Raw genomic sequence first — 13,565 nt, forward strand, 5'->3', positions numbered from 1 at the left:
AAAATGGGGCAAAGAAAAAAAAATCAAAAACACTTATTGAGTTAACAATACCAAATTTTGGTAGAGTTGATCTGGGCATCAAAGCAAACTACTCCCTTAACCCTTACTTCCATGAGCAAATTTTGTGAAATCCTTCAGATAAGGTGCCGCGTCCACGACACAGTAGTACGACGGGTGCAGAGGTGCAGACAATTGAAGGGAAGGCAGTAACGTACGGGCACAACATTATTGCTCCTATAGCGTACAAACAGTACTACTCCGGACATGATGCAGATCAAATTATTGATTCTAGCGCTTCAACTCTTGTTTTTTCTTTAAGAAAAAAAATCAGCTCTTCATTTTATCTTCTACTAATATTTACTCTGGGTGCTCAACCCCGATTTAATCTTGCACACCAAGTTGAAACTTTATTCCGAAAAAGCTTACAAAATCATTCTGGTATTCACACTCCAATTCAAAAGCAGCATTTAAGATAAAAGGAAATGGTACATGCTACATGACATTTCACCATGATTTGTTACAGCATATCCGATTCTTAAGAACTTTCAGATCATGCCTTAACATAGCTAGAAATATGCTGAAAGAATGAACAAACAAGCTAGAGATATGCTGAAAGAATGAACAAAGAAGCTAGAAATATGCTGGAAACATGAAAAAGAGTTCAACACATACATCTCATGAATTGCCATTAGATTTCCCTATACCACAGAATGGCAACTCAACAAGCAGTTCAAGGCAAAGAGAAGTTTGCCAGGAATTCTACAATAGTGCCACTCTGGTCTACATGACTGTCATCTAGTCATCCACAGGCACCAATCTAACAGAAGATGGTAGCTAAAACAAGCTAATAACATTACAAGTCTTCATTTTAGAGTCACTGCCTATGAATGGCTATAATTCTCGCACTGTGATGATACATAGGTTCATGCAAGGGTTAAGAACGATGAACAGATCATTTCACATTTTATTTTCACTGTTCCTTCCAAATTCTCCCAGTGACCCGCAATTTGAGCTCCTTCCTTTCTCCACCAGAGAAGAACAAGGCCATGTTCCGTTGGATGATAAGCCCATCATAGCTATCCCGGACCTTCCGATGGCTGTCTCTGATGCTCCGGGGAACCCCTTGCCAGATCATTTTGCGGCCAGTGCCTCCTACCTCCAGGCTGTAGCTGTAGTTCTTTGCTTCCAAGTCATCACCCATGAACCTCAGGAAGGCGATGTACACAGGCGCCATCCCCAGCTGAAATGCTTCGAAATGTAGGCAGAAGTACTGGCCAAAGCAGCTGAAAACCTAGATGGAAGCATTATAGTTACTTAGTCCATTTTGTTCAATGGAAAAGAACAGATTAGAAGGAAATTCTTAATTTTATATTGCACTTAGAAAGCAGCAAGAAAAGGTTGCAGATCAAGAGCCCTGTCCAAATGCTATTATTTGTGCTGTAAAGCAGACAAAGTTTTTTTTTTTTTTTGGAAATGGAAGCAGATGGATATTCTGATGCATAGTTTCTTCATAGGTGAGAGATTATTTTAGACCAATAACTATGCTGCATGATCAGCATCCTCAGTTGACATGAAAAGTACAGAGTGCAATCATACTGTACAAGTGAACCAATGTTTATTTTTACAGAAAGGCTCATAAAACTCAGTACAGAAATATGGACTATCTTAGCAGACAAGTGAACCAATCTTTGCATAAGTAAACATCAGTGATATACTTCACAATAACTAACATGGTGGAGTTAATGAGGGGATACCGTAAGCATCCAGGTGGCATTCTCAACTTCATGAGGATTCGACTTGACATAGCGATGGTTGAAGGTGCAGCCATTATGCATGTCAACCTTGTGGTCATCTTTCAAGTGATTCACCAAGTATGGAATGTCACCAGCAACTGTGCATTCAGATCCAGCATATGGACAGCTATAAGGCCTATATTGGCACTGTGACTCATGCTTCAGCTTGCAGTAGTAAGGATAAATGCCTACACACCCGAAGTTCTGGTACTTGCATGGAAGTTCAAGCGACGCAGCCACCTTCTCGAGAGCAAGACATCTAATATTACCCAGTTCATGCCTACAAGTTGGACAGCGATTGTGAACCCTTGGTTTGCATCCAGAGCACAATGTATGACCATTAGAGCACTGCATTAGCAGAAAAAGAGTTGGGGTTACAACTTACAACATAGTACAACAATGTGCATATTGTACATACTATCTTAGCTAACTTCTTTTTTGGTGCTTAAATACATGGGTAACAATTTGGTAGTGGAACAGAACATATGTGAAAAAGCAGCTCAGAATGACCGTTTTAAACCAGGAAATCATCTAGATAAGTTCAAATAGATCAGGCCAGACTACAAATATGATAGCAGGATTCAAGATAGTAAAAGCAATGCAATTAAATGAAACACGCATTTTGTTTCCCAAGTGACTTCCATACAAGAAAATATCCTTTTTAAGTGCAAAAAAGATTTAATAAGTGGTATATGTGCACCTGATGAATGGGAGGATACATTGCGCTCAGGCAGACTGGACATTCAAGCAGCTCACGCACACTGCTAGAAACTACCACATTTGGTTTTGGTGAATGCGGAACAGGATCACCAGCAAGTTCGGTAACATCCAGCACCTCAGTCTTTGGAGGATCAATTACCTCAGAACCGGAGTCATCAATATAAGTAACTGAGGCCATAAATACACTAGATATTGTAAGGGGTCCTGCTAGGAAAGAGAACTATCTGTGTTATTAGTGAGTCAAAGTAAATGACAAATTCAATGCTTAAATACTTCCTTTTAAAAAACCAATTCAACACTTCCTATTAACACTATTATTAACAAAAAAAATCATTGCCTCATCAAAGTATAGCCATATGCCCATATCCATACAGTCTCATAGTATGATTGGACACTGTTGAAGTGTTTAAGGGCTTTGAAGGAGATAGGACCATAAAGGAGCAGAAATCAAGAAAGCACATGGATAGGGCCTCACATGTGCATCGGAAGTTTTGACCAGCCAGGTCTTCATACTGCATATTGTCCTATGCAACAGATATGTCATGAATGTCTATAGTGCTTGTGATGTTTTGTATATGCTTTGTATTAAGAAAATTTAGCATACCTGTTATAAGAAAAGTGTAAATTTTGAGAAAGAGATTGGTGTGTGAACTGCATTTTTCTTTCATTTGTGGATTTTATTAAAAGGTTTATATTTGTGGAAATTTGTAGTTCGTGCATTTACATCAATTAATGCTTCACTTTTTCTTTATAACCGTGGCTTCTTTTGACGAAGAAAAAGGTGGCATTTATTAAAATGTAACATAGAAAACCTTGCCAATAAACCCTAGTGCCTGCAAGTACTGTTTACAGTACCTTACTGCGGATAAAACAGAATTTCTATTTAGCACAAATCAGCTTTACTAATAACAAATCCACCTACAGTTTTTAAAGGGAAAAAATTAAGAAAAATGCAGGAGAAGAAGTACTCCCTAACGATTAACAAAACACTAGTACTACTTTACAACCAAGATTTCATACTGAACTTTGAAATGAGACCCGTGAGCACAATCTAGCAAGTACTCTACCAACCAATAATATATACTCCCTGGATCAACACATCATCAGCTGAGCATGTGAGCTCGCAAATTCGCAGTACAAATCCGAGCTAACACAATGACGGCACATCACCATTAGGCACACCATCTCTAGCTTTCCATTCATTAGTAGCCCCATTGTGCAAAAAGGAACATTCGTGGAGTAAGAAAAAGTCAAGAACCCCCAGCTCAACCAATCGAAGTTCAAAAACTTACTCGGTCAAAGCACACGGCTGACGGGAGAGAGGGAGGGAGAGAGAGACCGGCCTGTTTGAATTCAGCCATGAGGCAAGCGCATCCCGGCAACGAGAAGCCGCATCAGATCAAGAACCCTAACAAATTAACAAAGACTCGGCGCAAACCAACCCACCAAGAACGCCCCCCAAAACCCCTCCTCCGCCCTCCGGCCGCCGCATTCGAACCATTTCCGGCAGAGTCAAACCCCGTGGACTCGAACCGGACACCCGCAAAGAAGGAAAAAAAAAAAACAATCTCTGTGCCAAATAAAGAACAGCCTTGGCAAAAAAAAAAAATCACAGAGCAGACCAACGAGAGAGAGAGAGAGAGATCGGCGGGATGTACCTCGGGGGTGGCGCGAACAAGGGAGGAGGGGGGAGCGAGACCGGCTCCGGCGGGCTCCGGTCTCGCTCGCTGCTCGCTGCCGGCCGGCGGCGACCGGCGGAGGAGGGATGAGGGGGGAGGAGAAGGAGAAGCAGAAGCCGTGATGAGAGAGAGAATTCGAATTAAAAGCTTCTCTCTCTCTCTCTCTTCTCGCGTTTTTTGTTTTGTTTTGTTGAGGAGGAGTATATGTATATCTGACTAGTCTGCTGGTTTTTGTCCCGTGAAAGTTACTAACCTTTTCTCTCTCTTTCTTCCTCGTGGCGTTTGCGCGGGCCCACCCGTTCCCCACCTCTAGGGATTCGGCCTTTCTTTAATTAATTTAATGAACTGAGTACTGAAATTAATTAACCGAAGTGGTTAACACACCATTTCGGGCTTGTTCACTTTGCTACCATTTTTAACCTTATCAAGTTTTGGCATTACTAAATTTTAGCTAAGTTGTCAAAATTTTGGCAAGGTTGCCAAAATTTGGCAAGATTTCATAATTACTTGCTAAAATTTGACAACAAATTTAAGGTAGCTAAAATTTTCGGTAACTTTATCTAAAAATAGTATGGTTGAAAATAACATCAAAGTGAACATTATTACGTATTGAGAAAAGTATCACATACCATAATTAATTAATTACTTAACTGCAGACTTAGTATACCGTAACCAGATACAGGTGCTGGGCCTTGGGCCGGCCCATGTCAAGGAGGGGTGTGCTTTGTTCGGAAAGGAACTGATTTGAGCTCCTCATGTCTTGCTCCCGAAAATAATGTATCCCCTCAAAGTCTCAAACCGTAAAATTACGTGTAACACCTCCCTCCCTCATCTCTGAAAACTGATGGAAACCAACTCCTTCAAGCCTTATTCGGTTACACCCGGATTTAATCCGGACCGGAATGACAAGTATAATAAAAAATTTATAATAGATACAATGAGAGACTGAAATTTATTCCGGGCCGAAAATCAATTTACATGATAGGGACAACAAAATATTTGGATTAGTTCAACACCTCTTAACTAGTGGATTGATTTCGGTCTCTTATTATCCCTATCATGAGTAAATTTGTTTCTGACCCAGAATAAATCCCGGTCTCTTATTGTATATACATAAATTTCTTACTATACTTGTTATTTCCGGCTCGGATTGAATCCGGACGTAACTGAACAAGGCCTCAACGGTTTGGGAGGCGGTTTCCGCTAATGTGACAGGTTGACCAAGTTAACTAGCTAAGTCGGTAGGTAAGACCACGGGCGCCGCGCACGCGAGACGCCGTAGTCATCGACGCCGATGCCGACGAGCCGCGTCCCTGACGGCTGGCGATCCAGGGGCGCGGTTGGCATAGAAAAGTTGCAGGAGCAGAGCAGGGAGGACGGCCCCACCTAATTCAGGAGATCGACGTAGTTGGGCTTCCACTCACAATTCGAGGCCGATCGACGACGAGGCCGCCGGCCCGCGACGTCGCTGGTGACCGTCGTGTCGATCGTTGCGGAGAGCCAAATTAAAGCGGACCGTGCGGCGCGTTGTCGTCAGCTCTAGGCTCTAGCTAAGCTAGTGACTGACAGCACTGGGGGTGTTGTACTTAATTTACTGGTGTGCATGCACTTGATCGTTGTTATGCCTCGTATTTGTAGTGTAAAAATGAGCTGATCCATTGGATGGCTACAATAATGGGGGCTCCTAGCTAGCGCCTACGTGTCGCTAGTGCGCACCTCCTCTTCTTAAGGTTTTCACTATCTCTATTAGTTCACATTTAAGGGGGCTGTTTGGCACAGCTCCAGCCCAGCTCCACCCCTCCGGGAGCTGGAGCTCAGCCAAACAGTCTTAGCTCCACCAAAACTGGGAGTAGAGCTGGGTGGAGCTCTCTCACAAAATAAACTAGAGTTGTGGAGCTGGGTTTAGGCAGCTCCACAACTCCACTTCAGACCCAACTCCTGGAGCTAAATTTAGGAGTTGGAGCTGTACTAAACAGGCCCTAACACTAATGATAGTAATTAGGTAAGATTCTGAAGATTTTTTTGGAGATTTTTTTACTAACAGATTGAAAATTTTTTAAGTTAGATTTGAAAACTTTCGATTTAAGTTTCAAATTTTGAAAACTTTCAACTCAGATTTGAAAATTTTCAATTCGAAAACTTTTAACTTGAGAATCGAGATTCGAAATCTTTCAAGTCCAGATTTGAAAAATTTGAAAACTTTCGACTCGAGATTCGAAAAATTTCAAAACTTTCAACTTAAGATTTGAAAATTTTTAACTTGAGATTTGAAAACTTTCAACTCCAAATTTAAAATGTTTAAGTTAAGATTTAAAAGCTTTCAACACAAAACATTTGAAAAATACGTGTTGTTGGAAGATTAAGAAAAAATCATGGAAAAATATTTAAAAAGTAATCGAAAAAAGAAAAGGAGAAAAATCACAGAAAAAAGAAAGCGAAAAAAGAAAGAGAAGAAACGGTGATAGCAAACTGCGAAAAAAAAGAAGAAACGCGCGCGTGCTGGGCCATGTGGGCCGGAAGTGTGCACCGGCAATGCGAGCGCTCAAGTTAGCATTCTCGACAGTAATGACACTCTACTTTTCGAGGTTGGAACGACGAGTCAACGAAATCCTAATTGCAAAGAGCCGTCCTTTCCTTCGAATCCTAACCCCAAAGAAGGTGATATTAGCTAGGATGACATGTGGATCCTACATGTAACTCATGTAGTCAACCACGATCAACTTGTCACGTCAACAGAAGCCAACTCCCAAACCGCCGAAAAAGTTTTTGGAGATGGCGGTGAGAGAGGCGATTCAATAAGAAGCAAACAATGAGAAAAGCAAGATATGTTTATTTCGTCCGAAAACTGAGCACGGTCCTGATATCTTATTAATACATGACTAAATAAGTATTAACTATTATAAACTCATCGATGAAGTAGTTTCTGTTACGAGAGTAGAGAAGGATAAGATTGTCTCTGTCTATATCACAGACGGGAACGCACCACTCTCAGTGGATTAGTTCCTCGAGGGAAAGCCTGGTAGTAGTTACCATCCGTCAATTCAATCAAAGCAAGGGAAACTGTCATTGCGGATTAGAATCAAAAGGGATCTCTCTCTTAAACCAAGGCATACTCTACTGGCTTTCCCTTTGCCAGGATTTCTTTTACGAGCGCTAGAGGGACGAGCTAGATACCTTTTCTATATGACGAGCGCTAGAGAATAGAAATATCATACTTTTTGCGTTGGATCATCCGAATTTGGAAGTGGATGCATACATGTACCTCCAGTGGCATTTTCCTTGACAATTTCCCTCTTCCTCCTCAAAGCAGTTATATAATTACCACTACCATATTCTATAGAATACGATTTGTTTTTCTCGCCGATCTTCAAAGGGCGTATGCGTGTGAACGCTTGGTTCAAGCTCTTCACATAGACATGATCTTGGAAGACTCGTTTTAGACCGAAGCGATTCTTTGAACCGAGTTCTTTCTCTTTCTTGCGAATGCTGATGCGTTTCATGAGTGGGGGGGCTAAGCGCAGTTCTTTGAATCAAAGGTTTTCTGAAATCGAAATCGATTCTTTTTTAGATATCTGGATAGATGGATGGATCTATCTTGATATTCAGATATCTTTTGCAATCAGCCCCAAATCCTTGATTTGGCCAGGAAACAAAGCACTGCTTTGGGCCCAGGAAGCGAAGGGAATGAGCTCGGCTGCTTCTCCTCCACACTTCTTTATTTCTCCGTGCCCCTTCCGCATGCGCTTCGCGCGCCATTGGCACTTTGCTCTCCTCTTATTTCTTCATTGGAGGGTTCGGATGGACTTCACCGTTCTTTCCCAACGAAAATGGAAAGGGCTGTATCACATCGAGATGTCGATTCGTTTTCCGCCCCAAATGAGATGGGGAATTAGTCACCTCTGTCCCTTCATCTTTATGAAAGGAATCAAGGGGTTATTTTTCCTTTACGGCAATAAGAGCTGATTCCCTTGCTTGTAGTTTTTGATCGATGGAGTGTATTTAACATATTTAAGAGTGGTTAGGAGAGAGAATCAATGTTTAGTAGTAGGCCCGGTTCACCAGGTTCTACCACTGTTCGGCCCAATCATAGTCAAAATCTGAGTTTGATCCTGGCTCAGAAGGAACGCTAGCTCTATGCTTAACACATGCAAGTCGAACGTTGTTTTCGGGGAGCTGGGCAGAAGGAAAAGAGGCTCCTAGCTAAAGTAGTCTCGCCCTGCTTCAAAACTAGGGAGGAATACGTGGTACAGGCTGCGCTATAAATAGGAAATGAATGCACTTTAGGATCTCGGTGGAAAGACTTTTTTCCACAACAAAAAGAAGTAGGCATGTGGCTCGTCCGTGATAACTTCTTCGGATTTGCGTGAACTAGCGGACCGATCACTAAGTGGTTAGTACCTCCAGCATGAGCGAACCTTTTCAGAACTGGTTAGGAATGGGCGCCACTATCCCAGGCCGGATCCAGCCAGGAACCAAAAAGAAGAAATGACAAGAAAGCTGTATATAGATGGAGGATAAAATTATGATGTGGAAAACAAGACAGGGGTTTTGTACAATGAAACTGTACAACAATTTGGAAAAGGGATGTAGCGCAGCTTGGTAGCGCGTTTGTTTTGGGTACAAAATGTCACGGGTTCACCTTCTTTCGCCAATAATTTATCTGTTGTTGATAACGGTGTATTGATCTCCTTGCAGCCATGCATGCCGACACGTTTTAACAGATCAGTAGCATACTTCTCTTGAGTCAAGATAATTCCATCATGAACTTTATTAACTTCTATGCCCAAGAAATAGTGCAACGCATCAAGATCCTTAAGGGCAAATTCTTCTTTCAAATCTTGAAGTAATGCCGAAGTTGCTTTTTCACAAGAACTAGCAACAATGATGTCATCAACATATATCAACACAAATATGGAGATAGTACCTTTCTTGTAAAAGAAGACCGAAGCATTTGCTTTTGATGGAGCTTTCAAAAAGAAAAGCAAGGACCACTACGGGAGGTCGAACCACGGACCGGAGGAACAGTATTGTCCGCTCACTTCCTTCAATCAAAGCAAGGGTTGTCTTTCCAGGAACTAGCAAACCAAACAAGCAGGCTATAACAAAAAAAAGAAAAAGACCGAACCAGTAAGACTAATGTATACTTATTTATACCTTTGAGAGGTCCACTTAGACTATTATGATTTTTTCTTTAGCTACGTAGGTTATATAAGATTCAATTCAATCTAACAAGCGGACTGGACTACCTTCGACTACTACAAGATATTTAGAAACCAAAGAAGCTGAGCCTACTTTACGCACTTAAGGCAGCAGCAGACGAGGAAGAAATGGGCGATGATAAAGGGCGCCCCTTGGCATTTCCTATGGGGGAGTCTGATTGATCCAATCACGACGACTTTCAGGAATTAGTTCACTTGCCATTCAATCTCTTTTCCGAGTTCATGTCTTAGAAGGAGTACGCAATCTCCTTTTCTATCCCCGTGAGAAGCTGAACACTGCCTCCCTCTCAACGATGTCACTAGATAGGGACACGCATTTCTGCCAGGCCATAAAATCGAAATGAAAACAATCTCTCCCTCCTACGCTATGAAGGTACTTTTCTTCACCGGATTCGAGTGATTGTGATAGCTGTGGTTGGGCATCCGAGTGCTTCAAATGGCATGTTGTTTCTTAGTGCTTCCCTGCGATTTAGGGACTCCGCAATATTATTATATCCTGTCATTCTTTCCCTATTGAAGGTGGATTAACAACCTTTATTTGGTTGTATTCTCATTCATCTTAACCAATCATAACACCAATTAGGTGTGGTAGTTGGCCACTACTTATGAAATATCTCAAACCCACGAGTGATTTATCATAACAAAACTGTGAGGCAAACTTAGTAAGGGGGTCGTGTTATTAAGTATATTTCTTAGCTACAAGCCTGGCCTTTCACTTTTCTTAGTTCCCCTTTTTCCAACCTTTCTTTTCCTGCATGCGTAAAAGAAAGAGTTGGCTTTGGGACAAGACAAGCAAGGGCGAAAGCTTCACAGGCCGTCCCAACTGCTTTACCTGCTGTCCCTACTATTCATTCTTCGCCAAGAGAGCTATCACTTGGGTCGGGGCCCCTATTTGACAAGGGAACTGAACCCATTTCATTGACCTTCGAACCGCTCTTGCCCTCCCCTTTCACTTCCATAGTGGTCTTCTTTGGCCGGCCCACTCATTTCACTCTCAAGCTCTCTGAGAAGATTCAAGATGTTTCGAATTCTCCTTCATGTTCGTGCTTTAAGTCAGTTCGTACTTTTCAGTATATAAGAGAATGACTGAACTCGCGTTGAAAGCTACTAAACAACGGTTGACAGAGACTCATAAGAGGGGGAGCGGTAGCAAAAATGAGATCTTTCGTCTAGACAGAAGAGAGATCATTTCCTTCCTTTCTATAAGAAATGACTGATGTTGCTAAGTTACCTTCCGCTGCTCTTGCGTCATCCCTTTTCCAATTCTTTTTGAAACCACTTGATGATGAACGAGAAGTAGCTCGACCGTAAAGGAAAGGAAAGGAACCCTGGTGAACGGATTGAGCGAGCGCCAGCGGGGAAATCTCAAAGAGATATTTTTTATTTTATATAGTTATTCTCTAATAATTCACCATAGAAAAGTTTCTATTTCACTGCCAATCTATTGACAAAGCTCAACCAAGTAAAATATTTTTGATCCTGGAAGAAATAGTAGAAATTAGAAGAAAAAACTTGATGCTTGAAAGAACGGACTCATAGGGTCACTAGCCAACTTTCATAAAGAAAAGGCCTCACTGTATGGTTTATGTGGATGCATGATGCTTTCTCAGCGATGACCTGTAAAGGAATTACTCAGGTCCCTCTCTTTTGTATAACCCTCTTCTAGCGATCATGTATCCCGACGTAGGTACAAACGTGTTCGCGAACAAATTCGTGGAGAAGGGTCCAATAGCCCTCGAATGGACCAGCTACACTGAAAGAGGGAAGCGAATAGCCTGAAGATTCTTTCCTTTGTTGTCTCACTATCAGAGCTTGCGGCACTTGAATAAGCCGCCGGCCCCCAGCTGCGTCTTTACCCCTATCCAATTTTTGGGCCAATTCCCCCTTCGTACTACCAAAAAATGAGATTCAGGAAAGTAGTTGGGAGTATGTATGCCAGCAAAAAAGTACCCACATCTTCTTAGGTGGTAAAAGATCTTTTTATGAAAAAAATACATACATTCTTATAGGTCAATTTATCTCAATCGATGATATTGTTTCTGAATAGTTGACCTAACCAATCAAAGCTCCCTTGACTAGCTTTCCAGCATGCGCTACTACTGCCTACCTAACAGTCACCTCTTCCTCCTCTATTCCATTTCTAGTGCAATATCTGACTTCAGTAGAAGAAGAGTACTCCCCTTCATAATGCTTCCTTCTTCAAGTCTTTCACTAGTGAAGTTTGGGAAAGCTAGTAGGGAACTGCAACCAGAGAGAGAGTTCTAGTGAGTCCAGACTCTTTCTTTCGTTCATCAAAGTGAAGCATGGCTGCAATCCCAAACTCATCCTTTTTTCTTCTTATCATTCGCAATGCTACTATGGTTTTGATGTCTTCTTGTGTCGCTATCTGAGGTTTGAGATCAAGTGGACTAGCCATTGCTTCTCCACGAGGCTCATACCAGGCGCTACGGCGCTGAAGTATGTAACCCATGCCATACTCCCAGGAAAAGCTCGAACGACCTTCAACAAAGGCATATCGAAAGAAGAATTCGAAGGAAATGAAGCATAAGCTGTCACCACTAGGATAAATCAAATTGAATCCTAGGCTGTTTCGATAGACAAAAGAAAATAGAAAAAAGTAGTGAGTGAGAAAGAAATAAGTAGCGGCGCTTTGCTTGCTTGGAAACGAAGTAGCAGATTTTTTAGTAGTCTTTTCTTGGCTGGTAACTATTCAAACAGAGCTAGCCCTCTTTCTTGATACCTATGTACTGTCCACATATAATACTGTTTCGTGAAAAACCAATAGGCATTCTACACAGAGAACAATTCAGAGCTGACTACCATATACTAATGTCCCTGCTTTCCAAGTAAGTACTAATTTCGAATGCGAGGTTGCGTAGCAAAGCTACAAGCCGAAAGTCAAGAATGAACTGAGTTATTTTTCCATTTTAAAGAGTGGCATTCGATGTCCAATATCTCGATCGAAGTATGGAGGTCAGAATAAATAGAATAATGATGAATGAAAAAAAGAGAAAATCCTTTAGCTGGATAAGGGGCGGATGTAGCCAAGTGGATCAAGGCAGTGGATTGTGAATCCACCATGCGCGGGTTCAATTCCCGTCGTTCGCCCATCGCATTATTGAACTAATTGTGCCACAGTCGAGCATTTTTGTCCAATCGCAACATAGACACAATACAATGTCTCACTCTCATTTGTGCCCCTTGAGTTCATTTGCTTTTGGTTTAATATAGTATCGATAGCTATTGCTATTTTTTCAGTTTATCTGTCCCCGATTATAAGTTCTCATTGACCACGGCCTATAGGAACCAGACTAAAGCATGTTATCTCTCATTTTTCGTCGGTAAGATACTTGTACATAACAGACTAGCAGTACCATAAGCAGCAGGCTTTTGGACTGAGCTACAAGTCACAGTATTTTGAGTAAAATAGGGTAATACCCCATACCAGCATGAAGCCATTTACACAAAGCCCATAATTTGGTATCATGCCGGTACCAGAGTCATACATAAAGGTCTGTCTTCTCCTTCTGCTCGAAAGAGTCTAATGCTACATCCTTTCACTCATGTAGATTGTCCAGCATTTCATTTGACAAAACTCCTTCTGATATAAGGACGACGAAGTTTATGAAGCTGCCAAGCAAGATATTGATGGAATCTCGACAACGGGTTCTTATGTATGATGTGTCCATTAGGTCTCAAATTATCAACACGGAGTGTACACAGAGTTATGGAACAAGAAATGATTCTTTCTTATTTTGAAACAGAATTCAAAATAAAGGAGGATTTAATTCGGTTGCTTTATGAAGGCCGACGCCGTGCCGTCTGGCGAAAACGCCGCAGGCGCGAAGCGTGGTGGGCCTGCACCGGGGGAGCATAGGGAGGAAAGGGAGCCAGTAAAAAAATGAGTTCCTTGAAAAATCAAGGGGACAAGGAGCCTACCAAGTACGGCAACAAAAGAAAGAAATCGGCACAGTTGCGATGCGCTCACTCAAGCTTAGGCATCGAAGATGCATTCCATTTCCTTTCAAGTAACGAGAGGGCTATCAGTTAAAAATTAAAAAGAGAGGGAACTTGCTTAGCAAGCGTACGAGACCAAATCTTGTTTTGCTTACGGGCTGTAGCTACCGGGTCCGAAGGAGGCTGATCGTGAATCA

General features: G+C 41.8%; 1 protein-coding gene across 3 annotated transcripts; it reads right to left on the bottom strand.

Moving 5' to 3' along the window:
* Positions 1-610: 610 nt before the first annotated feature.
* LOC127766583 (E3 ubiquitin-protein ligase DIS1) lies at positions 611-4,373 on the bottom strand. Of its 3 annotated transcripts, none has more exons than XM_052291666.1 (4): positions 4,172-4,373; positions 2,494-2,720; positions 1,755-2,141; positions 611-1,291 (listed from the first exon to the last, which is right to left on the bottom strand). In XM_052291666.1, the coding sequence occupies exons 2-4, from the start codon at positions 2,689-2,691 to the stop codon at positions 971-973; spliced, it is 906 nt and encodes a 301-aa protein (XP_052147626.1). In that variant the 5' UTR covers positions 2,692-2,720; positions 4,172-4,373; the 3' UTR covers positions 611-970. The 3 variants fall into 3 exon arrangements, with proteins under 3 accessions (XP_052147626.1, XP_052147627.1, XP_052147625.1); XM_052291667.1 differs by having other exon boundaries at positions 2,494-2,733; XM_052291665.1 differs by having other exon boundaries at positions 2,494-2,717; positions 4,172-4,372.
* Positions 4,374-13,565: the final 9,192 nt, after the last annotated feature.

Source organism: Oryza glaberrima, chromosome 3 (assembly GCF_000147395.1).
Source record: "Oryza glaberrima chromosome 3, OglaRS2, whole genome shotgun sequence".
In the NCBI taxonomy this organism is placed as follows: domain Eukaryota; kingdom Viridiplantae; phylum Streptophyta; class Magnoliopsida; order Poales; family Poaceae; genus Oryza; species Oryza glaberrima.